Consider the following 26,982-nt stretch of genomic DNA (forward strand, 5'->3'; position numbering starts at 1 on the left):
CCCCATATCCAATGTCTACCGGGGGCTCTTTCGCCTAAGGTAAAGCATCTGGGTTGTGAAGCTGACCACTCATCTCCAACTAATGCCGAGGTCAAGAAAACTTGGATCTATACACCTATTTTGCCTATAAAAAAACGCACAACAGAACGCTACTGTCAAAAAAAAACGCACAACAGAACGGTCGCCATTTTGAATACTGAAACCAGCCTCTGAACATGCGCATGCGTGTCTGCTACCTAGACTCCCATGAAGCTGGACTGTTCTGCTATCTAGTGATACACATAGAAAACTATTGCAACAATTACAGCTGTTTTACCTCTACTTGTGACCTGTCTACTGATTCTCGCTGCAATTCTATCGCTGCTACGGACCATTCAATTAATCCAGAAGATCTGTTCCACTTCCACCTGATATCAAGTTGTGTGTTATGCATATATATTAACACGCATTTGGAACGTCAAAGGAAGTGACTGCTATCTACACGACTTCTGAGGCAATTCCCGTAACATGAGGCTTCGACTGTACACACTAGAAAGCTCTACTGTATAAAGAGCCATTCAAGTTGGTAAGAACTCTGCAACTGGTTGAATAGGGATGTGGAAGACAGGTCATGACGCCACTCAGCGCTGATTAGAGCATTCCCAATTAGCTCCAAGAAGACGACAAAGTTTACTCCTGAATCGCCACTACTGGCATTGCTTGCTCAGCATTTCAAAGTTCACTTGTTGAGATGCTGCCGCCCTAAGGACCTAAGGAGATGAAATATTAGACAACCCATCTTCACACGTCAAGCCAGACGAACGCAACATTGCTGCCACAAATGTACAGTGACCACCTGGAAATAGGTGCATAGGAATTGCTGCGTTAACGGAGGTATAACCTATAGTGAAATCTTCCAACCTGTTTTTTTTTTGTATTCTTGTAGTGGGGTGAGATTGAGTCCATTTGGTACGTCCGCCACTAACTGGCCTATTGTACCAGCCCCGGATGGTACATGATTAGTGTAGCAGTCGGTGGAATGAGAATTGGCAGGGGAAACCGAAGTATTAAGAGAAAACTGTCACTGTGTCCATGATGAATCCTACATGAACTGACCTGGGCTCGAACCCGGGCCACAGAGGTGGGAAACACTACCCTGGTCTCCTAACCAAGTAATTGACTTGTTGGCTAGATGAATAACTAACGGATCTCATGATTAACTTTCTAACTGACTAGACAATCATGCATTTATCGGTTTGTCTGTCTGCGTATCTACCTGTCATGCAGCCTTACTTGATCAAATGGTACGTTCAAGAAACACATTTTGTGCTGTTGCAGGCCACGAAGTTCAAATTACTGCTATTAAAATGCCCCCCTCCCTACTGGACCCATTTCTGAGTCCCGCTAATCTGATCCAACCATCATAACCCGTTTCTCTAAGATGTAATATTTCAGCAGTGTCGTCCCACCTGGGTACAGCCATATATTTCCAAGAATTTTTCCTACACTAAAATGTAATTTCCGTACTATATCAGGAAGCTTCCTGGGGTTAAAGGGTTACCAGCGTGTAAGGCTGACAACCTAACCACCATCTCTGAGCCGATTTTCTAGAAAACGTGGGAGCCTCGACGTCTCACAACCATATGGGCCTCCACGTCCTGTTACAGGGATAGCTTTATTTCTTCTACTCTGAAATCGGCCAAGTGCCTGTCAGAGATGGCCCCAACAGTAACAACGAGGATGTGATAAGGTGCTGCCTGCTCAGGACTATCACACAACCTAAGGGATAGTGAGAGATAAGTATGCAGAATTGGTGGAGTGATAATTTGGCAAGGAAAACCCAAAGAAACTGTCAATTCGTAACCGCGAGTCTTACGCGAAGTCACCCTGAACTGAACACGAGGCTGCTGGGTGAGTAGCAGGGACCTAACCGTCGGGGCTGTGACAAGTTCCATGAGGTTCTTAAGACAGAAATTTTTATTAATTATAGTTGAACCCATACGTGCTATATGTGCCGCTCAACTTATTCTAATTGCTCTAATTACCTTGGAATTACTGAGCACAGTATAAATTTGCAAGTTGTTCGCTATGTAATGTTCTCCGTTTCCGTTTCTTGATTTATTGTGATCTCCTTCATATTCTCTTCATTCTTTCTCGTCATGCTTTTTCTTCTCTGTTTCTCCGAGATAGGATGCTGCTTTCATATTGTGACATGTAGAACCATTGCTAAGTTGTGACTCTCGACACAGCGGCCGTTGTTAGGTAATGGTTGCAACATACGCACACGTAACACTGGGGCACGCGGTAGCGTAGTGGTTGAGGAGCTATGCTACAAGCCGGAAGGTTGCGGGTTCAAGTCCCGATGAGATCATTGTTTTTTTTTTTTCAATTGACCTAATCCTTCCAGCCGGACTATGGTCCTGGAGTCGACTCAGCTTCTAACAGAAATGAGTACCAGGAATTAAATAAATAATTTTCCTGGGGAGTAAACCGCGGCCGGCGCGTAAGGCTGACAACCTCAACGTCTCACAACCCTATGGGCCTTCACGGGGATAGCTTTACTTTACTTCTTACTTTTATTTTGCATTCCACTATTTTATTTAACTGAGCACTGTGATTAGGAAATTTAAAAAAATCAGTTCGTAAAGATTGTCGAAGACTCTGTCCACCATCACGTACAGTAGATAGCAGAAGCTCCAGGATTCCACATTAATGTTAATTGGAAATGAGTCATATTGTACGAACTAATTCGTCCATGCGTCCATGTTTTAAAGATGTGGATGGAGGAAAGATTCTGAAGCTCTGTATAGAGACGTTTTGTTTATTTTGTCTTTTCATATTAGCAATTCAAAACGCGTAGATATTCAGATGAAATAATTAACAAGCTCCGTCCATTTATTTAAAATTCTGCATAAACTTTGCATACAAAATAAACTCAGATACAGTAATGAATATATATATAAAGTCCCCGGATACAGCAATAAGCAATGCTCTAGTTCAGTCAAGACACGGACAGTTCATGAACAAAACTAAATCATTTCTCTCCCGAGATTCGTTTCTGTTGAATTTTATTCATCTCCTGGCAAGGGGTCTGTCCAATAATACGGAGAGAATTGTCACGTCCTTTCAAACAGTCACTTCAGTTGAGTGGCGTTGTGTCGTCACATATGAGGGGTTTGCGTGACTAATAATAGCGGATTCTGGATTGGATGATTGGATTTATTGACCCTGCTATTACAAGTACAAATCAATTATAACAGCCCACAAGTAATGACTGTCTCAGACTCGCTCCATTCTTTACTGGACTATGAGCGTTTTCTCTTGCTCTGTGACGAATGACGAATTAAGAATCACTTCCGAACGAACTCGGGTTCCATAAAATTTGAGTTTCTTGAGTAGCTGCACAATTGCTGGGGTTGCAAGAAGGCCTCATCTCCATGTAGTTACGTTATTAATTAAGGGCATGTTCTTCTTAACCAAATAAAATGCTTATAATTACGTTTACGATATTTCTACTGCCTGGTCAGCGTTTTCCGTGTTCTAGCCAGCCATCCACATGAGAATATATTCTGTTTTCTAGTCAAATGTGTCAGTGCGCACGCGCTGACGTGTAGCCGCAGTGTGTCTGAGTAATGGCGGAGTGATTCACGTGCAATGTCGGCAGTTCCGCTCTACGTCATTACACAGAATAAAATGGGCACTGAAGAACTAAAGGGATATAAGTTTTATATTGAGGTGTATTTTACTCAAACAAGAACTGGGGAGGCAGAGAAACAGCCGTTGCTAAGTAGCGCACAATGTGTATCGCAACGCAATATGGGCTTTAATGCTTACATGCTAAGGTGGAACTTCAGAACATGGATTGAGTACACCGGGCCCTTCTAGCTGCTTTTGGCCAACTGGGGCGTGCTCAAACCACATGTGAGGACCACAGAGAATCCTAGAATTTAGCTGGAAATATTACAGTCATGGGAACCGTTTCATGCTCTGAATTCTCGGAAAGTTAATTTATTGTAGCGTATAGAACCGTTGTTAAGCGTTGGCCCTGTAAACAGCGGCCATTGCTAGGGAACACCCGCAAATTACACGCTCACAACAATAGAACAACGGGGTTATGAAACCCGTTTCTAGGCATCGGCACGGTAAACACGTACCTGCGGAAACGAGACGCACACAACAATAAAGTTACAATGGAAACGGGTGTTTTCTGTTGGGTCCGCTCCGAAGGTATACAGGATGTAAATAAATATATGTTACAACGCCCCCATGTGGAGGCGGGTTCGAATATCTCCACCCTGCAATTCGTAGGAGGCGACGAAAAGAGAAGTCTCAAATCTGAGAAAGTAAAATATGGTCATGAGTTCCGTGGGACTCGGACCCGAGAATGACTGCGCTGTGCGAGTGCCAGTAGCAATTGTAAACTGCAGACCAATCCTCTCATCAGAGAGGATGTTACATAAAGACTGTGACCTTAAAGGTTCAGTTGAAAACATTGATCGCCTGAGTCTCAAAGGGCTTGTCGCCAAGGCGAATTAATTGGCGTTAAACCGCCAGTCGTTAAGTAACTCTCAGGCAGTTGAGTCAAATGAAGTGAATTAGTTGGGTGGTGTCTCAGTTCAGATGAAAGTAAGCCTATGAAAAGAAGACTAGGAGATTGGTGTGAAATGGCTGACAGCTTGGGGCCCAGTTAGTTGAGGGTTGTCAGTTCAGAGGCAGTTCTCTACGAGAGGCTGCGAAGAAAAGAGTTAGTAGCAAGAGTTTGGCTGCGGAAAAGAAGAAAATGTGTGATATTTGGAGTGTGTATTTCAGCGAGACTGTTATACTGTAGTTCCTGTGTTAAATCCATTGGCAGGAAACGGCTAGAGAAGAATGTACTAGACTGAGAACACTAGTCTGTGTGTGTCAGTGATCTGTAAAGTGTAATTACGAATCGTGAGTTAACGTTGTCAATACATACAGTGTCCAATCCATACCCCGTCTACAGTCTCGCTACGAAATCGTGACAGTATATATATTCCAAAATACAAACCAGAAAATTAATTAATTAAAATTTTACACTATTAATTTCACAATAATACAATATTACGTACAGTGTGTGACTTTGGTTGATAGTTAATAATTCGTAACGTAAGTTAGATTTTAGAGTTCTTTATTGTATCTACAGGATAGAATTCCTCATACAACAGCCGATATTTCGCTGTTGCACTACTCCCGTCGCCAGGCGACTGTTTGCCATTATATTGACAGATCTAACACATTATTGCAACCAAGGCTGTAGTGGTCAGCCTACTAGCCCGGGATTAAACAGCGTTAGACAGTGCCTTGGGTTGTATTCGAACCTGAGACTTGCCGTGTCACTGCATGGCCAGGAAACTCCCTCCTACGTTCCACCGAGTCCCATGTACTATATTCTGTGACTTCTTGACGTCATCTCCACCTCCTCCTGATCCTTACTTCGCAACAGCTCACGTGATTCCCTGCAACCAATCCTGTTCATTTCCTTCTGCCAGAGACGGTTGAGCAGTGTAGCTGTTTTGAGTGTAGAAGCTGCAACAGGTGGGAACGTAAATTTTGTTTTGGAATTGGTGTTATTTTACTGCGTAATTTAGTTTGAAAACCAAATCTGGTTCAGGTCAAGTTCGGGTGCCCAATTAAGGCGTCCTCGTCATCAGCTGATGGCTAAGTGCAACAGGACGCTAAAATACAACATGAGTAAGAGGACGTCATGTGCTGCCGCAGCCTGCAACGAGGTATTTCATTTTCATATTTTATTTTTGCCCAGTTTGCCATGTTTAACTACGTCCACGTGTGTGTGTGTGTCATTGAGTTTGGAGGATTGTACTGATTCTGAACAGTTTTGTCTGTTTACCATCTCTGCCCTGTGCGAGTATGGAGTGCAGTCTACTTCACGAGTAGGAGAGTTCGCGGATTTCCATGTCAGGCTGTGTGTGTTTCTGTGTATGTGTTCATGGCGCGAATTCTGGCACAATCGGAGAGCAGTGTGGTCACCCTCATCAGGACGCCATATTTTGATCGTATTTTAGATTAATATTTGCCCGTAATTCTCCATCATTACGACCAATAACTGTAATCTATTTTGTGTTCATGTTATGTACGCAATGCTGGCATACTTGTCAAGTGTTGCTTACTGTTTTTTTTACTGCATTTACGACCGAGGCACACCAATTTTGATTTAAATCAGACAAGTTTAATAACGATATTACATGAAAATCCTTACTTACTTACTCATGAAGGTGAGCCCTTCTTGAGGAGAAGCCAAATATGCAGCTATTCAAGAATTTCCCAACACTTTATGGAACCCGAAGGTTCATTACCGTGTTCATAAGAGCCATCCACTGGTCCCTATCCTGAGCCAGATCAATCCAATCCATACCATCCCATCCTATATCACTAAGATCCAGTTTAATATTGTCCATTCACTGCTCCTTGGTCTTCCCAGTGGTCTCTTTCCTTCTGGCTTTCCCACCAATTTCCTATATGCATTCCTCTTCTCCCCATTCGTGCTACATGCCCTGCCAACCTAATCCTCCTTGACTTGATCATTCTAATTATACTTGGAGAAGAGTACATGTTATGAAGCTCCTCATTATGCAGCTTTCTCCAACCCCTTATCACTTCATCCCTCTTCGATCCAAATATTCTCAACAGCCTGCTCTCAAACACCCTCAGTCTATGTTCCTCCCTTAATGTCAGAGATCAAGTTTCACACCCATACAGAACCACGGGCAAAATTATAGTTTTGTATATTCTAATTTATTTGATGCCATATAGGCTGCACAAATACAGTGACGTTAAACACGCCACAAAGAAACACTGAAACCGTCTTTAGAGAGAAGTGTCACAGATGCAGAGGGAGTTCCTTTACGCGCCTATTGTCTTATTTCATCAACCGGTCAACTTTGGGCGCATACATCCTGTATGTTGGAGGTAAAAATGTAAAGCTGTCCCTGTAACAGACTGTGGAGGCCCCTAGTTTTGTGAGACGTTGAGGCTCCCACATTATCTACACAGTCGACCCACAGATGGCGATGAGATTGTCAGCCTTACGCTCCGGTCGCCCTTAACCCCAGGAAGATTCCTGGTACCCACTTCTGTTAGAGGCTGAGTCGATTCCAGGGCCGTACTGCTTCTGGAAGGACTTGAGGTAAAAGATAAGTGAAAGTATCCCTGTGCTTAACTAAGCACTATGCCATGAAGGCGTATAGGGGAGTGGATATATGGATCCATATTTTCTTGACCTCGGCACTAGTTGGAGGTTAATAGTCAGCTTCACGCCAGTGTCGCTTTACCCCCGGGGAAAGAGACCCCGTTACCCATTGGATAGGAGGCTGGGTGGGCCCCAGAGCCAGTCTGGACTACGTGGGGAAGAGAGAATTCTTGCCCCTACCGAGACTGGAACTCCGATCCCTTGGCAGTCCAACTCGTAGCCAGTCGCTATACCGACCGAGCTATCCCGGCTCATCGTCAAGTGAGGCGAAGGGGAATGTTTTTAATGTCCCGTTCAGAGACACCTGAAGAAATGACTCGTGAAGTGCTTTAAGTTATTGCTATGCTGTTTGACAGGTACTGTTTGACCGAAACACTAATACAGCCAGGAATATCTTCATAAGTGCAGGTCTCCAGAGCAGATTTGGACTTGGCAGTAACCTATTATGTAGATACACAGGAGAAAAATTATTTTGGATCATTTTATTGTAGTAAATGTCATATTCTTTTACCGGTCACGGTAGCCGGGCGGTCTGAGACATGTATACTGTCTTCGCTCGCTCGGAAGCCGGGATCGTGGGTTCGAATCCCACACAAGACATAGATGTTTGGTGTGTGTATGCGTTTATTCTGTGTTTGTGTGTTCCTTTGTTTAGGTAGAGAGGCCTTGCGACGAGCTGATCACCCGCCCAAGGAGTCCTACCCTCTGTAAAATGATCACGAAACTGAGAAATAAGCCAACCCTTTGCTCCAAAGTGGGAGCGCGAGGAGAGGCAAGGAATCATATTATTTTAACTGCAAAATAAAGAGCTTCATAACTTGTACTTTTCGCCAAATGTAGTTAGAATTATCAAGTCAAGGAGGGTGAGATGGGCAGGTCATGTTGCACGAATGTAGGAGGAGAGGAATGCGTATAGTATATTGGTGGAAATGCCAGAAGGAAAGAGCATTAGGGAGAACAAGACGTAGGTGTCTGGTCAATATTAAAATGGATTAAACGTCTATGTATCACAGTCCGTCAATAATACAACATTTTTTAAAATATTCACCATTTAACACTTAACACAACATGTTTCGGCCATAGATGGACATTTCCAGGTGTTTCAATGCGTCCAACTGTTACACTGTTTTCATGTGCGCTAAAATTGCGCGTTTTCAGTCCACTTAAAATAACATAAATAATTACTTAAAATCCATTAAATTTGTTTCTATTAAAATCTTTTGTAAAATTCTGTTCCACCTCATAAGGGGCGCCGTCCACTTGTTTAAAGCTGTGTGATATTCCAGACAGTTTGTTACTGCACCTTGTTTTCCTGTTTCTTCACTAGTGAAGACATCAGCACACGCTGCTAGAGGGAACAACACACAAGCAAGGGGCATATTACAGATTGGAGACGTAGCGAAACAACGGGCTAACAAACAGGAAAACAAGCTGCTGGAACAAACTGTCTGAAATATCACACAGCTTTAAACAAGTGGACGGCGCCCCTTATGAGGTGGAACAGAATTTTACAAAAGATTTTAATAGAAACAAATTTAATGGATTTTAAGTAATTATTTATGTTATTTTAAGTGGACTGCAACGCGCGATTTTAGCATGCGTCAAAGCAGTGTAGCGGTTTGGGCGCATTGAAACACCTGAAGATGGCCATATATGGTCGAAACATATGTTAAGTGTTAAATGGTGAATATTTTAAAAATTGTTGCATTATTGACGGCCTTAATACGTAGACGTTTAATTAAAGATGTGCAACAGAATGCTGAAATACCGAATAGTAAAACGGATCTAGAGTGATAGGACGGGGTGGTATGGAGTGGATCGATCTGGCTTAGGATATGAACCAGTGCAGGGCTCTTATGAAGACGGTAATGAACCTTCGGGTTCCACAAAATGGTGGGTGGTTCTTGAATCGCTGCACAATTGCCGGCTTCTCAAGAAGGGCTCAGCTCCATGAAGTTAGAATTTTATCATATCTTTTACAATGGCACAGATCTTCAACAGCTTAAAAAAAGAGGACTTTTTGTTTTAGACCTGCGTATTCATGAGATAATTTTAACAATTTCGAAACTTAATTTTTTATAAAATTTCTTCCTTTCCTCTTATCGAAAATTAAAGGAGGGATGTTTTCACTCGAATATGATTTGGGACCGCACTTTAGTCCGATGAACTTAGAACAAAAGGTCCACAAGCGTCTGGCGAGGCACGATTGATGATATGCGGTCAATTTCATGTGAGCTACCTTCAAACTGGTGCTATTCTGAGACCAGGCAAGCAATTCCCAATCCCAGAGAGGTCTTGTGCCTGTATATTCCGGGTGACCGGCAGTAATGGAGTTTTCTCCCACGAGATTCAACCACTACTAGCTCTGTGTTTCTGCTCCCACATGCAATGACCTGGCTTTTAATTTTAATTTCTTTCTCACAAAGGAAGGAAAGTTGGGTAGCATCCGCTTCAGAACAACATCAATAGCCCGCAATCTATCACCAAGGGAGGCCGCATTAAAGGGAGAACGCAGGGGCCGTACTGAAAACAGTTTGGAGGGCTTGGTGAGCCCTTCAGTTGTCAAGTGTTTGATATGTAACCTACACGTCTTTGTTTGATGCATCAGCTTGACCGTTTTCGTTTGGATTTGAAGTGCGTATTTGGTATGAATGAAGTGAAAGTTAACTACTTGATACAGACTCAGAAACGCTTTCGTAGGTTCCTTGGATCAAACACAAGGGAAACTGTATGTACTGTAAATCTTTATCTACTTTACAAAATCTGTTTTACATCATAAAGATGTCGAAAGTCTTGAACTGCTTTACAACGGATCAAACTCATAGCAAAATTGTGTAGATCGAAAACATTCATCCAATTTAAAGACGTCTGTTTCTAGCGTTATATCATAAAAATTTCAGAAGACATGAGTTCTTTTAGAGTGATACGACACATCAGTTCCCAAAAAACTGTACAGATCAAAAGTATTCCTCTGCTTTGAAGATATTTTTTGAAGCCTTATATCCATAAGGATCTCAGAAGGCATGAATTCTTGTAGGGCGACGCAGTAGCTCCAATGATTTCAGAAATTACATTTCTATCATGTCTGTAAGAATGAAGAACTTCCGGAAAGAAGTCATATCGTCTACTTTTAAGTTGTATGAACTGCACAGAGTGTAAACGGATAATTAGCGCCTAAAATTGGATTTGTAGAGCATTGTATTAGCCATATCCGGTGCAAACAGGCTTTTTCGAACTTCTCATTTTCTACCTACTTTTTTGCCTGCTTCCTAAAGTACGTTTAAGAGATCTCTACGTTGTGTGTGTCTGTGAATCCCCCCTGTTAATCTTGAATGCCTGAAAGAATCGTTTTGAAAGTTGATATCTGAACCCGTCTCAGCGGCGTACTTCATAAATCCCTACCTTCGGTCTGTGTTTCTGTAAGTGTGTCCCTCCTATTGTTGCTAGGCAAAGGCTCAGTAAATTGTGTCCCCCCCCCTTTGTTAATGGCTTGCTAAACACGTTCCTGCGGCTTCGAATACAACCAACAATATAAGATTGTTGGAATCTTGTGTATCCCCCTATCGTTGCTAGGTAATGACTTGGTTAAGATGTTACCGCAGGAACGCATAATTGTTGGTGGTGTTTTCTATGCGATTCATGTTGTACCAAAGAGAAGTAAGCGATTAGTTCTTCCCAGAACTTCTTGTTAAAATGTTGGATTTGAAGTTCTAACCGATTTCGATGAAGAGTGTCATGTTATCGATTGTACCATCGTGTAGTTCGGCAGATGTTTCGGAGAAACTCTATCTTCAGAGCCGACACAGGTTCGGTCCTGGGTCTGGTCAAGTGGGATTTGTGGTGGACAAAGTGGCGCTGGGGCAGGTTTTCTCCGAGTACTTCGGTTTCCCCTTCCAATCTTCATTTCACCAATTGCTCCACAATCACCCTCACCTATCATCTGGGGCTGGTACAGTAGGCCAGAAGTGGCCGCAGTACAAGGGACTTAGTCCCACCCCACTAGCAATTAAAAAAATAATACTCATAATCGTTTCTTCTTGTTCAGTTAGGTATAATTTTAATTATTGTATTGGGATTTTACTCAGGTCTCTCTGGTAGAGTTAGGACGTTGTACCTTTTCAGTCTATGTGTAGTTTCGCCATTGTTTAGTACAGTGGCTCTCATCGGGGGCCATGCCGTATTTCGGAGGGGCCGCTGGCGAAAGTCGGAAAAATTGGGAATCATGAAAACTGTTAACTTGACCACGAAAATTTCACATCTGAAATAAAATTAATAATTTAAAATGAAATAAAATCGTAAATGGTCACTAGATATAATAACACAATAACTCAATATCCTTGTTTTTGTGTACCTTACTTAGAAGGGACAGAACCTAAGATCTGGGAATTCCAATTACTAATAAACAGGTACTCGCCTTCTCGGAGCGGAGGAAACGCTTAACGAAATGGTCAACTGGAAAAATTATCTTTTTTTTTTTCTAAATATCTGCCACTCCTCTCGTGAGTTTTATCGCTACCTTGTCAGTGAATTTCAGGGGCTCTTCAGATCGGAGTGCGGAGTGTGTGGAAGAAGGCATTTCTCTGCGCAGTTCTATTGTTGTGGCAGTTCCCTACTTTGGACCAAGTTACAAACACCAGCTACTATTCTTCGACAACTAAGCATTACATTTCATAACTTCAGCTAGCATTACAAAAAATTATTAGCTTTCAATAGAATTTGAATACCATCTTTCCAGAAAAGCAAAATATTATGAAATGATTACAGGAGTTTAATGTTTATTTTAAGTAGAATGGCTTCCAAAGTAATTTTTATGAATATTGACTACCAAAATTGTCCACATCTTTAAAGAATTTAGAAATAGAGCAGTAATAAATTTTAAAAAGTAATAATTAATACTCCTTATATTATAAATAATATTGTGTTGAGAATATTTGGAGCGAAGAGAGATGAAGTGACAGGAGGTTGGAGAAAACTGCATAATGAGGAGCTTCATAACTTGTACTCTTCTCCAAGTATAATTAGAATGATCAAGTCAAGGAGGGTGAGATTGGCGGGGCATGTAGCACGAATGGGGGAGACGAGGAATGCGTATAGGATATTGGTGGGAGAGCCAGAAGGAATGAGACCACAAGGAAGACCAAGGAGCAGGTGGATGGACAATATTAAACTGGATCTTAGTGATATAGGATGGGATGGTATGGATTGGATTGATCTGGCTGACGATAGGGACCAGTGGAGGGGTCTTGTTAACATGGCAATGAACCTTCGGGTTCTATACGTTTCTGGGACGTTTTTGACGACACAACTAGCGGCTTCTCAAGAAGAGCTCAGCTCCATAAAATTAGTTGGTTTCAGACGTTTTCAAAATGATTCCAAAACTACTGAAGATCAAGAAAATAGTTCCAACGTTCCTGGTGTCGAAGATAAACAGAAAACGGAGACAGATACAAACCAGAAAATGACAGAGAGTGAATTTCCGTCATGCACAAACAGCAAGAACGGTCAACAGTGGACAATGCATTCGTTGCTATGCCAAACAATATCGGTAATGAGATTGTTTATAATGAGATCAGTATAATTAGGTTATCTCTCACGTCAGATTCTGTATTTACATTATCCGAATAATGTTGCCATGATCCCAATTAGTGCAGCTCATTAGTGCAGCAAATAATAATGTTTGTGGTGTAATGAGTATAATGATGTATTTTGGCGTTCCGAAACGTCACTATTATATGAGATATATAATTTCATTTTGTAATTGCATGACAATTTATTTTTCATAATAAAACATTACGTTAGGCTGTAACTGAGAGAAATGTATGCTGCAGTGAAACAAGATTACTTGAAGAGTACGAAGTAGGAACTGTCAATATTCAGCATCACAGTGTATCCCACAGCGCTGTTTTATGTGATCGCTGCAACCGAATTTGTTATTATGGCTATTTCTAGTCTGTATGTCAAAAATGTGGTAAAACTTAATGAAACACACGAGGAAAATATTAGAAATGTTACTGTGAGTTGGTTATTTATCAATTTTAAATTATGGATTTGATTATTTCGTGACCAGTAAACAATTTCGCGTCAAAAGCGACAGAAATTATACAGTACAACCAGAGGCTGAAGTGTGATATTGCGTTGTCATTTGCCTTGTCTTTCTTATGGTTCGGCCACACGTACGCGACGCACGCTACGTACGCTATGTTCGCTATACGAACAGAAAAATATCTCCCTTTATTGCCAATGTGATTGGCCACACAGACTTCCGTACGCTACCTACGCTATGTTACCTGCGTCGCAGAGTGTACACAGCGTACGTAACGTACGTAGCGAACATAGCGTAGCGCTCTGTGTGGCCGAACCTTTAGACGTTTCCATACAAAAATACTGTATTCTAATTCCCGTTGCATGTTCTCATCCTCCATTGCGCCCCATAATGCAGGAAGACTTTTGACGATATCGCGAAGTTGTCACGTGACGTCCTACCGCGAGTTCTTCATTGTTCTTTCACATTTCACCTTATTTATACTCCCACTCCTAGGCCGCGCCATAGCTCAAGCGGTTAGTCGCTGGCTTCCCACCGCGGCGGCCCGGGTTCGTTCCCGGGGTCTGGTCAAGTGGGATTTGTGGTGGACAAAGTGGCGCTGGGGCAGGTTTTCTCTGAGTACTTCGGTTCCCCCTGCCAATCTTCATTCCACCAATTGCTCCACAATCACCCTCACCTATCATCTGGGGCTGGTACAATATGCCAGAAGTGGCTTCAGTACAAGGGACTTAGTCCCACCTCACAAGCAATAAAAGAATATTCCAACTCCTTTAGCATTTGCCTTAAAACAGCTTAGAATGATTTAAACACAAAGCTAATGATCACGATATCATACCGCACCTCTTATTAATTTCGCTTTAAATTTTATGTACGAATGTTGGGTTCCACACTTTACAAATTGTATGTTCGTTATATCCGCATTTCTGGCCGAATAATTTCGCATATCATGAAGTTACGACGAATTTCTTTAAAAAATAGGGCTACCTTAGAACTTCTTCGCATATTGTCACGTGTATTAGTGACTATAGACGGGGTATGGGTTGGTGAATTGATTTATTGACCACTTACAGGCACCTCTCAGAACTACAAGTAATTACAGCGCTATCACTGATCTCCACACTTTACAAATTAATACACGCTAGGTCTTCTCCACCTTGCAGTGTCTTCACTTGTCGTTGCTTGTTAAGAGCTCTCAGTAATGGAGATGTTCAGCTTATGTGTTGACGTCGCTACTTTCCGGCGTATATCCCACAACTGGATCCTCAATTGTAACGCCATCTCTTGTCAGCCTCCCTGCAGAACTCAACTAACACATTGCTCCAACTGTTCTTGTTAGATCTTCTCGTCGCCGACCACATAGAAAACACCACTCTCCTATTTTTGAGCGCGTATTCGTTGCAGCGGGAATGTGTTTACCGATCTTTTTCCCGGAAACGGGTTGCATCACACCGTTGTTTATCCGCTTATCTTGCAATTATCGCATAGTAACAGCTATGCACGATGCAAGAACAAGAGGAGAACACTTATTTCGTAAATTAGTTTAATGTCCCATCGCACAGTTTGTTCAGTCACGTGAATGGGTTGCTATGTTGCCAGTGGCGTATGAATGAATGAAGTGTAACAATCCGTATCAATTTGTGTAGGCTACTGTAAAGGGTTAGAACTTTTTGGCCCACCGAACGAATCTCGAAAAATCGTCTTAAAATTCGAGAAGAGAGAATCTTCGCCTTTCTTTCCTCTCGAGCTTCACAATTTTCTCTGTGCTCCTATTAACTTCGCAACAAAATTATATGAACAAACAAGTGAAAATATTTTCACGTCCGGCGTTCCGTGACTAATAATAGCGGGTTATGGATTGGCTTCTTGGGTTTATTGGCATACATCTACACAGTTCGGGACTACAGATAATACAGCGCTATCGCTATCGTTGCAAACACACGAGGATTCTCAGTCTTCGTTAGTCGTATTGTGGCAGCGGATTTATCGCAGGCTCGCTGTCACTTCAACTCATACATGACGTCTTCTTGACATAGTCTAATTCCTTTCGTGCCAATTCCTTAGACTGGACCCAATTCCCTTCCGACTACGGTTCTATACTCCTGCAGCGTCTGAACTCCCATTTCTAACTGCCTAATCTCTCTTGTTCCTTCAGACTAGCTTGCTTATATAGACGCGGCACGGACCTACAGAAAATACGTCACGTGTCAGAATGCATGACGCTGACCACATAAACGCCGCTTCCTCTATTGTTGTGAAGGCATGTTTATCGCGCCGTTGCCTAGCAATATAAGTATGTGTTGTCACGGGAATGCGTTTATCAAGCCGTTGCCTAGTAATGGGTTTACATGTTACAATATTATTATTCTTTCGACCCAATTCTGATATAAATACACCATGTATTTGCATGTACTACATGTTTCGAGCCTATTGCAGCCTTCATCAGATATATAGTGACAAATTTTAGCATCACAGTTGATGTGGTGATACCTTCTACATTTTCTTTGGGAAAGAATTATGTCAGTTCATAGCATTGAACGGTTTCCATATTTGATGCATACAAATAGACGCAGATATTGTTTAAAAAGGTATTTGTTTTACTTCGACTAAGTTTGTCGGGAACGATCCCTCCCTGAGTATGAACTGTCTGGGAGATTCGACAACGCTCTTACGTTTCCTTCTACTTTGTGCAACATACCGTATGGATTTCTTCACGGAGAGGCAGACGTGATAAATCATGGGTCTTCACGTGGCATCAGTCAACTGGAGTGTGTCCCAGGCTTCAATATGAAGAGGCAGGAACATGACGTCCACGGTAGTCGCGTCTTTAGATTCCACTACTGTAAGAGATCGGTCCAGAGGGAAATCGTACATTCTAACAGCCAATAATATCTGATGATGGATGGGCTGTACAAGTTCATTTCTTTAACCTAAGAGAGTCCCATTTCTATTCTTACCACGTGCTCTCTTCTTCACCTCTTAAAATCTTTGCTGGACATCGGGAAGATATTACAGCGGCATTTCTGGCAGAGCTGCGAAACAGAATTTATGTATAGAAATATACGTTTGCAGACACTCTAAACGGAAGCGGGTCTCAGCACTCTTCTAAAGTGATTCTTGTTTCGGATATGCATAATTCTCAACACGTATTCATATCGCATTCCGAGGAGAGCGTATGGATTATAAACTAGCGGCCCGCGAACTGCACTCGTCCGAGCATATTATTATTATTATTATTATTATAGCTCTACAGCCCTTGTTGAGCCTTGGCCGCTTCTTCAGTTTCTTGACCATATACACAGTCGGTAGAACTCCTTGGGCGGGGGATCAGCCCGTCACAAGGCCGCTACCTACACACACAATAAATGCACACAGACATCCATGCCTCGAATGGAATTCGAACCCATGTTCCCAGAGTTAGAGCGAGCGAAGACAGTTCATGCCTTAGACCGCGCGGAAACCACGATCGGTTAAATAAAATATACAACAAAATTCCGTAAGATATTCTTCTGTTCGCTATGTAGAACGTCCTATGCGTGTGATAAGCTGCTGTAAATTAAGGGAATCACATTTCTCTCTCTCCTTACGTTGGACTGTAAATTAACAGAGGGTTTCTCTACATGACTTCTTTTATTTGTTCCTCAAGATTTGATTTATATTGAAAATTAATAGTAACCTCCATCACAAGACTTCTTTTACATGTTGTCACTTGTTGGAGTGATTATAGACGGGGGTTGGCTTGGCAATTGAATATACTGACCACTTACGAACCATAAATACATGCAACTATAGCACGGTCGCTAATTCACACACTCTACAGTTCACTACAGCAAGTACTGAGCCGTCTGAATCTTCACCGATCGTTGCTTGGAAGCGGCTTTCAACGGCGTACGTTGGTTTCCCGAACTGTCCCCGTGCCACAGCTACCAGCTTCTACCTTACTCACTAACGAACTACTCAGCTCAACTGACTCAGATCCTCCTCGTCTTCCTTATAACATCTCAACACGGACCGCACAGAAGAACACCGTTACTCTGTTTCCAATTATTGTGTAAACATACGAAGCCGTTACTCAGTAAAACCTGTTGTATAGCTGCTTCATTTACGGTCGGTGCCTAGCAACAAGTCTACATGCCAAAATATTTATTTCTATTGATACTAAGTATCATCTTGATACCATGATGTCATACTTACCGGAAATACTTTCGAACGGTCCGTTACAAAGTCCCCGGAGAGGGCGCACGTCCCTGCATTTGTAGTGTCAGCAGACCAAGTTGTAACGACGATATATGATATATTATATTATATTATATTATCAAACTCCGTACGTATACGATTATGTAACAAAATTATGCATGCAACAAGCACAAGGCATACAAAATCATGATAATTCTGAAAGTCATGTGTAAATCGCGAACCGGTATGCGCCTTGGAAAATTGCCAACGATGCGGAGAGCCTTCTTTGCAGGCGTTATAATTTCATTAGATGGTCCAAGTCAAAGTCTAAGTCACATTGCGACTGACGGTCAGTCAGTCAGTAAGTCTTGGTGTCGAGCCCCATCTGGGGCTCATGACCAGATATTAATTATTACCGTTTGAGAGTTACGGTCTTGTTTCTGTGGGGCGCCCTCTCTGACGAGAGGACGGGTCTCTCTTTTGTATATGCTATTGGTCCTTGCCAGCGCAGTCTTTCTCGGTTCCGAGTCCTTTGGGACTCGCGACCATATTTTACTGTCTCAGATTTGAGACTTCCAATTTTCCTCGTCTCCTACCACTCGCAGGGTGACGGTGGAGGTATTCGACCCCGTCTCCACACGGGGTTTGTCTCAACAAATCCAAGTATTAGATGTTCGCCTCAGTTGTCTTAAAGATAATTCCTAGGCACGAACGACATAGAAAACACCCCCGTTACTACTGCTGTAGTCAAACTGTTACATCTGCCTATCAGTGGGTTGCATAACAGCCTTTCCAACATTAACTCTAATCATGCAGAGACGTGTTTACGCGCTGCTTCATAGCAATGGCTTTTGTCTCGTTATTTTCGACGTCTTTACCTAGAACGGGTCTATGCGCCACAATACACGTACTTACTGTCAAAATTTGTTTGCCACCCTCCGACCGTCCCAGAATTTGGAGGACCACCCCATGTATGTTGTCTCCCACTTTTTCTCTAGACAGTCGGCTCACAGATGGCGGTGAGGTTGTCAGCCTTTGTATAAGAAATCAAACGTTTATTTTCTATAACAGGAGAGAGCATATTGTGTTTCATATGATTAGCGCTGATCTTCAGTTCGCGGTTTTTGTCTGAATTGTATTCCGCTTTGTTTCAGTACTTAACCACCGAGAAAACATTTGCGTGTTTTCGTCACGTGCTATACGTGGCTCTGCATGGGCAAACAAATTGCGCATCTGTGGGATTTAAACAGATCCGTGATATTAATCAGAATGAGTCATACAATGCAAGCGCACCTGGACTATCACGACTATAAAAATACCGCTTGATTTGTGGCGATTCTCTCTCCGAACGGGAATGTGATTTTACCAGGTTGGCTGAGCTGAAGCTATTGCAAAATGGAGCGTCATAAATTGATATCAAAGTGCATTAGGGATGTACTCTGTCTGTCACAATAAAACCATTTGGACACTTTTAACGAAAAAAAAATATTGCAGACAAAACCCCAGTGCAGGATATATTTATTTCTAGCGTCTGCAGAACAAATATACTGTGACACACATGCTCATTGCTAGGAAACGACTCGGTAAACACATTCCCGAAGTTACGCTCACATCCACTGCTAGATAACGAACCAATAAACACGCATTCTGAAGAGAGGGCGGTGTTTTCTGTGGGGCCCGTGCCAAGGAATTATAAGAGGGCACAGAGAATTTAAGGATTAGGAAGGAGTACAACAGAATAGTTAGAGTGCAGTGCCAAATCGGAAGAAAATGACAGTGTGTCAAATAGTAATTTGTGAACTGTTGTAACCAGTTGCATAAAGGTTCAATAAATTCGACCATCATATCCAAACCCCTCTTATTAGACACAGAGCCATAAATACGTGACAGTATGTTAAACCCCGTTCTACATCAACACGTTTAGGGCACAGATAAAATCGTAAATATGTCACTGGAGCTGTTAGCGGAGGTTAGATTGATACTTTTCGCCTCATTCAGGCTATTGTCTTGTCCCGAACAAAAGAATTTAGAAATTCTGTGCTTATCTATTTAACGATACTGTGGTTTTTAGCGAAAGACTGATGTCAAGCTAATTGTAAATTAGATTAAAAGCAATGGCCTATTTTTCTGGACGGTTGCAGAAAACATCGAGATATTTCATGGTTGGTCTCGCTGCAGAAGTTCCTACCCTGTGTCTGTTGTAACCGCATCTGAAATGCTAATCGCCACCAAAATTATTGCTTTTCCTGCCAGACGGAGCGAAATCCAAGACATGGGCTCTTCTAGAAGGTAAAGCATTGGAGATGAGTGGACAGCTTCCTGTTCCCCCACGAAATTGCCTGCGGTGCCCACTGGACAGGAGGCTGGAATGGGTTGGACTGGACTCTCCGCATCAGAAAAAAGTTCCTTGTCCCTGCCGGGAATCGAACTCCGGCTGTCCAGCCTGTAGCATAACGCTACACTGATTGATCTGTCCCCACGTTCCGAGACGGGCTTATACCGAACTGATACGCGGGGTGAAATTCTAATGTTTGACAAACATTTTCGTTTCACATTATTTTCCTTCTATAATTACCTGTCTATCTATCTATGTCTGTCTGTCTGTCCATCTCTCCGTCTATCTAATCTATCAATCAATCAATCAATCAATTCCTGTTGCTTCCACTTGAACAGCGTTAAAACGCTTCGTTTTACTTCAGTTTCTTGATCTTAGACATTCGGTGGGACTCCTTGGACGTGGGGGTCAGCCCGACCCAAGGCCGCTACCTGCACAAGGACAGCACAAACACAGAATAAATGCAGATGGACATCCATGGCTCGAGTGGGATTCGAACCCACGATCCCAGTTTTCGAGAGAGGGAAGACAGTCCATGCTTTAGACCGCGCGGTCACTGTGCTTCAGTACTGTCTCCACTTTCTCATTGATACCTGCGGGTATCTGATACCGCGACCTCTATTTTCCATCCCGGGCTATGTTATGCAGTCATATCTCATGGCGATTTGTTTGGATGTGACAGGATGCCTTCCTTCTTAACGCTAGATTATTTAACGTTGCTGTTTCAACTACAAGAATATGTACGCGATTAAAGGATGTAATTTGATGAATAGTTGAAAACTGTACGAACGAGACACCTGTGTCCATTTCTAGGAGCAACTCCGGGATTTGATATCAATGACTGACTGACTAGAATCCCCACCTGCTGCTTACTAGACATAAATATACGCTGAAAATAACACAGAGGGAGCCGGGATAGCACAGTCGGTACAGCGACTGGCTACGGGCTGGACGAACAAAGAGACATAGTTCGAGTCCTGGTGGGAGCAAGAATTTTTATTTCTCCACGTCGTCCAGACCGACTCTGGGGCCCAACCAGTCTCCTATCCGGGGGTTCCTTCCGCGGGGGTAAAGCAACCGAGGCGTGAAGCTGACCTCTCACCCCCAGCTAGTGCCGAGGTCAAGAAATCATGGTCTGTACCTCCACTTCCAAATACGTCTTCGTGGCGTAGTGCTTAATTGGGGTAATTTTACCTTAACTATATAATACAAGCACAAACATGAATGAAGATCCGATATGCACATTGAATGTTGGCCATATACAGACACATCACAGGTACAGTATTATTACGCGAGCAAATATTACAGTGTACTTCATACTGAGAACTAGGCCACAGCACGCCATGTCCAGTCTTGGCAAAGCCAGTCGAGAGCGTAAATTGGCGTCAACTAAAACAGGGAGAAGTTTGATTGGATTTGTCAATGTTCCTTTCTTGGAAGTGAGGCTGGTCGAAGTTGCGCCTCAACATAAATAATTAACTACATTAATGAACGTGCTTCGTGAAAACTAGCATTTTATGAGACAGCGAAGAAAGTCCCAGTTTTTGTGTAACCGAAGATTTGTTCCAGTTTTCCCAAAGACCCTCCACTGATTCCTATGCTGATCCAGATGAACCCAGTTCACAACCTCTCAGCCTGTTTCTTTAAGAATAATTCATGTCTTCCTGGCTGGTTCTGGGGCCCACCCTTCCTCATATGCCATGAGTACTGGGGGCTATTTTCCCGGGATTAAAGTGACCGGAGCGTGAAACTGACCGTGGGCCTCCAGCTAATACTGATGTAAATAATAAGCGGATCTATACATCCACTCCCCCATACGTCTTCATGGCGTACTGTTTAATTAGTTAAGCACATGAAAAATTTACCTCTTTTTTTTTTCATTTTACTTTCCTATCTACTCCCCTGACTTTGTACAGGTACCTTTCTTCCTGTTTTGTGCGTTTCCCTTCTCTAGAGAGGGTTTCGTAAAGTGGACGGTTGCCTGAAGATGGCCAAGAAAGGCGGAAACATGTAGCAAGTGATGTGATTTTAATGTCATTTTAAATTAAAGAGAGATTGTGAAGAGTTTAAATTTGCATTAAAGACGGAGGTGCATGAATGAGTAATACGTCAATGCAACAGGATGCTCAGATACAGAGTGATTCTAAATTATTGTCTGGATTTCCGTTTATAAGCCACAGAAACACCGACAGTAATTTAGAATCTCCCTGTATACTGCTCACATGTTTTCATTCTATTCTAAATATTCCCAAGTTTTTGTATGAAACAAAATGATTAAACGCCAAAGACACGAATGTTTAAGGCCATGCTCTCGCACAACAATACGCCAGTTTGGTCCAAGCAGTCTCAATTCTGCCTTTGCTGAGACCCGCGTAATTCGCTGCTGGTTTGAGACGCCCTGACCTGCTTTGACCAATAACTTCACAGTGCTTTCATCCCCGTAAGCTTCGTTGCAGTAAAATGGGTAACAGTAATCATGCAGCTTGGGCGGATTTCTGTGGTGCCTTAAACAAAACACTTTCTAGTCGTCCGTCTTTGCTTTATACTAAAACAAAGAATTGTGGCAAACTTTAAAGCTTAAAATGTAAGCTTTATGGACTGCAATTTCTGAGATTCCTACATGTAAGATAAAAGCATAAATAAATCCAGAGCCTTCTCTGAAATGTCTGGTTCACCGAGGATTATATCTCTAATTCTCGCCGCGATGAATACCGAAGCAACGAATGGACGTAAGGGTGAACAAACTAGCACGTTAACGCAGCGGTTGCGTGTCTGATTTCGCAGTCAAATGGCATCTGGTCCGTCCTATTGTGACTGAGGCATATCGTAATATTCCTCAGTCCCTCCAAGTAAATACAGGAAATTTATATTAAATCATAACCATTTCATTCAGTATCCTTGCTGTTTGGTTAGGTTATTCATATCCTCCATCTCATTTGACACCTCATGACTTTAGTACGTGATATGGTCTCATGAAATAATCGACTTAGCAAAAAAATGTTTGTGAGATCTTTTTGTAGATACAAATGAACTGTAAAGTTCTTCCTGTGTCCGAGAGAAACGCAGCCTGAAGGAATATAGAAGGAATGGAGGTAAAGATCCACGTATTCTTAATCTCGACTCCAGAGGAATGTCAGGTTTTGGCCGCACACATCGGATGTGAGACCGGGTGGATGGTATGCCACAGACCTCCTGGGAGAGCGTGCCCCAATGATCCAGAGAACAATGCTGGCGGGAGCGTAAGCTCCTTGTAGTGCCACCCATGTCAGACAGGTCAAAGGGTAGGGGCCGGACGAAGTGTAGTCTCTGGTCCTTCAGCTTGGGGGATGGGCGTGGGGCTAAGGACACAACCCCGGAATATTTTATTGTTACAGGACCGCGTAGGAGGCCAAGACCCACACAGAGTTGTAGCGCCTCTATAAAGAAGAAGAAAACAATTGAAGACTCTGGTATTTGATGTCGAATCAGAAAATTTTTCGAAGCAGGAACAGATATCCACTTCGATACAATCAGCAGAGAGGAAGTATATTATAGGATTCGTGCGATTTGATGTAGGAAACTTTTTGACAGCATTTAATAAGTCACCAATCGCTATTTCAAGTGATTATTCACGGCATTTATTATATGGTGTTATCGTATCGATAGTGGGGCACGCGGTAGCGTAGTGCTTGAGGGTCTACGCTACAAGCCGGAAGGTCGCGGGTTCAAGTCCCGATGAGGTCATTGGATTTTTTCAGTTGACCTAATCCTTCCGGCCGCACTATGGCCCTGGGGTCGACTCAGCCTCTAACAGAAATGAGTACTAGGAATTAATTAAATAATTTTCCTGGGGAGTAAAGCGCGGCCGGCGCGTAAGGCTGACAACCTTACCGCAATCTTTAAGCCGATTGTCTAGATAATGTGGGACCATCAACGTCTCACAACCCTATGGGCCTTCACGGCCTGGTACAGGGATAGCTTTACTTTTACTTTTTATGACAACCAGTGAGACAGTGACATGTGAGGATGTTGAGGTATGACATTGGACACAATCGAGCACATGCACACGGGGATACCATTTAAAATCTAAGCTAACAAAGTCACGCTGTATGTACCCCTGTTTATGTTCATACGGTGTGTAAGTGCGCCGGCAGACAGGCGGACAGACGGACAAACATACTTGGTATTTTATTTAAAATAAAATATATTTAAACAGTAGAAACCAGTAAATTTAAGTAAATTGGTGGCTTACATGCACCAGAGACTAGTGTATACACATAAAGCGAAATAATGTACAGTCCTGCTACCTAAGTGTACCAAGTGACTCGCTTAAACAGATAAATGAATAAATAAGTCTATTCGTGGAAACAGCGGGCAGCTCTGCTCTAATGGAGAAGTTACTGAACTGGGGCCAGGAGTAATGTGGTGAGGAGAGCCACACCTGCTGCCGGTGATATATCGCCGCTCTCAACCCCCGATGGGGGTTGTTTTTCACCACCCTCCTCGCCACACACCCTCATCTTCACTGCATCAATTCTCCTTGTCACCACTTTAAGTCGGACTGCATCTAAACGAGTCAGCGAGGGGCCTGCTTTTTTGTTCCGCCACAAAACGATTCGGATTTAAACTCACCATTTGCAACTCAGCACTGAACCCTAGCAAGGCACACCGAAATTCTGACGAACCAGAGCACAGAATATTTAGTTTTATCGCCGCTCCTATCAGCACACATTTACTTAGAGTTAATACTGTGGCATGTAGACCCATTGGCAAGCAACTACCTCAAAATAAGCAGCCATTGCTAGGTAATGGCTTTGTACACGGCCGTTTCTATGTATTTGCCGCAACAGACACGGACGTAACAATGGAAGAGTTGTTGGGCCCGTGTTTTCTGTGCGGCTCGTGCTTAAGCTATTTAATAATGGCCAGATACCGTTGTGACAGGCAGAGTTCAAGTGGTCGAGTTGACCGAGAGTGGTTCACTTGAGTAGTTTTCTGTGCGAGGTCGGTGCGGAGGCTATATGGCGAGATTCCAGGAATATCCAAGACAGTGTCTGTTCAGGACTCCGTAGCCCATTGTGTGTAATTGTTAGACGAAACATAATCATATTTTACGTGTGCCATTAGAGCATTCGGACGCACTCCTGTGTTTAACGATAATTGCAGCACTGCCGCGGGCTTGCGCCATCCTCCGAAAAAGAGTTCGGAACTCGAGGAAGGAAAGCGAAAGATGGGGGACGCCCCGGTGCCGGGAACTTGAACGAATAAACTTTCTACACTGAAATCAGAATACCAGACATTGTTGCAACAATATCCCGAAGCGGAATCACAACTGAAACAGCTCATTAAGGTGCTGGGCGACATTGAGGACGTCAGCCTCTGTGGGGTAAAGTGCGGAAGGGTCTAGCAATGTGAATGCGGTGGAAAAGACGGAGCGAGCTACTGCAAAGGTCTCTTAAACTCTAGTAAAAGTTGTAATAAGACTTGTGAAATTATAGATCCAATTTAATATTTAAGGGCATATTTTACACTTTTTAGATCACATTTGATGTAGGTAAGGGTCATAAGTGCATGCATATATTTATGGGGTTTAGGTCATAGAAATCCAGGCACTGATTATAAATTAGTTACATGGGGAAAATAGTTTTATAATGGGTTCTTGCCCTTCTTAAATCCATGCTAGAAAGAAAAACAAATCTTGAAGAATCGACTACTGGTACAGTAAATTCTACATTTTAAGAAAGGACTTCGTATACAATGTGGTAATTATAGACGCATAAGCATTTTTTTTTTTAAAGTTCGAAACGATGTATACCAAAGGATCATAGGTTTCATATTGTGGCGAATAGACCTGTTGCTACAAAACATGTTCCCGTTGCTAGGCAGCCGCTGCAACAGTCGGACTACAACAATAGAAACGGGTATCTTTGTAAACGGTGCGTGCCGAGGAGTTATCCTGAAGACAGCTGGGGCGACTCGGCTGTAAGTTGAGTTCTCCACGGGAGGCTGTGAAGGTAGAACATCAGCGCGTGAACCTGAATAATCTCCACTGTTAGAAGCTGTTGTCAGGGAACGGCTGGTGACACAGCAAGCCTGAAAAAAGCTTGGTGGATTCTGTGGTTATCTTTAAAGTGTGGAGATCAGCGATAGCGCTCTAATTGCATGTAGTTCCGAGGTGTATGTATAAATGGTCAAATCCATTCACTAATCAAACCCCCGTTTATAGCCACCCCTGAATCGTAACAATATTAAAAGCGAACAGATTTCGCATAATATACAAGGCGAACATTTTGGATTTACTGCAGGGCGAGCTTGTCTGGACAATGTATTTACGTTGAAATTGCTAACAAATATAACAGGAAAATATAAATCGGAGACACGCGGAACATTCGTACATACTGAGAATACCGAGAACCCTAATTCCAAGGTTCCAGATTGATTGAAGACGAAATAGCAAAAAGACTTCAAAGTGATTTGAAGTGCTAATTTCTGTGTTCATAACTTGTACTGTTCTGTATAATTAGATGATCAAGTTAAGGAGGACGAGATGGGCAGGGTATATACCAAGAATGGAGGAGAAAAGGAATACATACAGGGTGATTCACGAAGTTTTACCCCCACTTAGGGAGGCCATTCCTGAGGTAATTTGTAACAAAAAAATGTTAATATACTAATGGTATCCAACTCATAATTAAAGAGATACAGTAATTTGAAAACTGCCGAAAAATCTTTTTTTCTTCGAATTTCAGTCAAAACAAATTAGAAATACAATAGAAACACTTTTTAAATCGTTAATGTTTTAGGAAAGAAGCATTCTAAAACCATTTTTTTTTAATTTCCTGATTTTACATTGTGCAACATTTTTCGTCGATTTTGTGTTACAAAATTACATTATTTTCAGCATCCCGTTCTGTAAACATACCAATGGTTGCATATCACACCCTTCTATCAATCTGTTTCCTTTAAACTGTAGTGCTTTAGAAGACAACTGGATTTACATAAGATTTTCAAAAATGTCTCCCTGCACGTCAACACAACGCGTCGCACGCGTATAAACCGCTCTGCCTATCTACCTACGCGCAACATTCAAACCGGTCTACCTTATCTGCTGACATAGCTGACTGGAACGTATGGTCGCCCACGCTGAAGCATAGCGCTGCATTCACAATGATGCGTTTGGAAAATCTATTGTTACTCCGTAACTATTGAAAATCGACCACAAGTTTATAAGGAAATTTTGCGGGA

The 26,982-nt window shown here is 42.5% G+C and overlaps 1 protein-coding gene across 4 annotated transcripts in view; it reads left to right on the plus strand.

Annotated features, from left to right (window-relative positions):
* LOC111871142 overlaps positions 1-26,982 on the plus strand; it is a 100,649-nt gene that overhangs the window by 9,485 nt on the left and 64,182 nt on the right. For 3 of the 4 annotated variants that reach the window (XM_023864016.2, XM_023864011.2, XM_023864015.2), the window contains exon 1: positions 5,497-5,729. The exons of the other annotated variant lie outside the window; for it this stretch is intronic. Coding sequence is in view for 2 of the 3 variants with exons in the window: in XM_023864011.2 (XP_023719779.1) it covers positions 5,655-5,729 (75 nt within the window). In the remaining variant the exon portion in view is untranslated. Of the gene's footprint in view, positions 1-5,496; positions 5,730-26,982 lie in introns of those variants that run through there. 4 annotated transcript variants of the gene reach the window in all.

Source organism: Cryptotermes secundus, unplaced genomic scaffold (assembly GCF_002891405.2).
Source record: "Cryptotermes secundus unplaced genomic scaffold, Csec_1.0 scaffold250, whole genome shotgun sequence".
NCBI classification, from domain to species: domain Eukaryota; kingdom Metazoa; phylum Arthropoda; class Insecta; order Blattodea; family Kalotermitidae; genus Cryptotermes; species Cryptotermes secundus.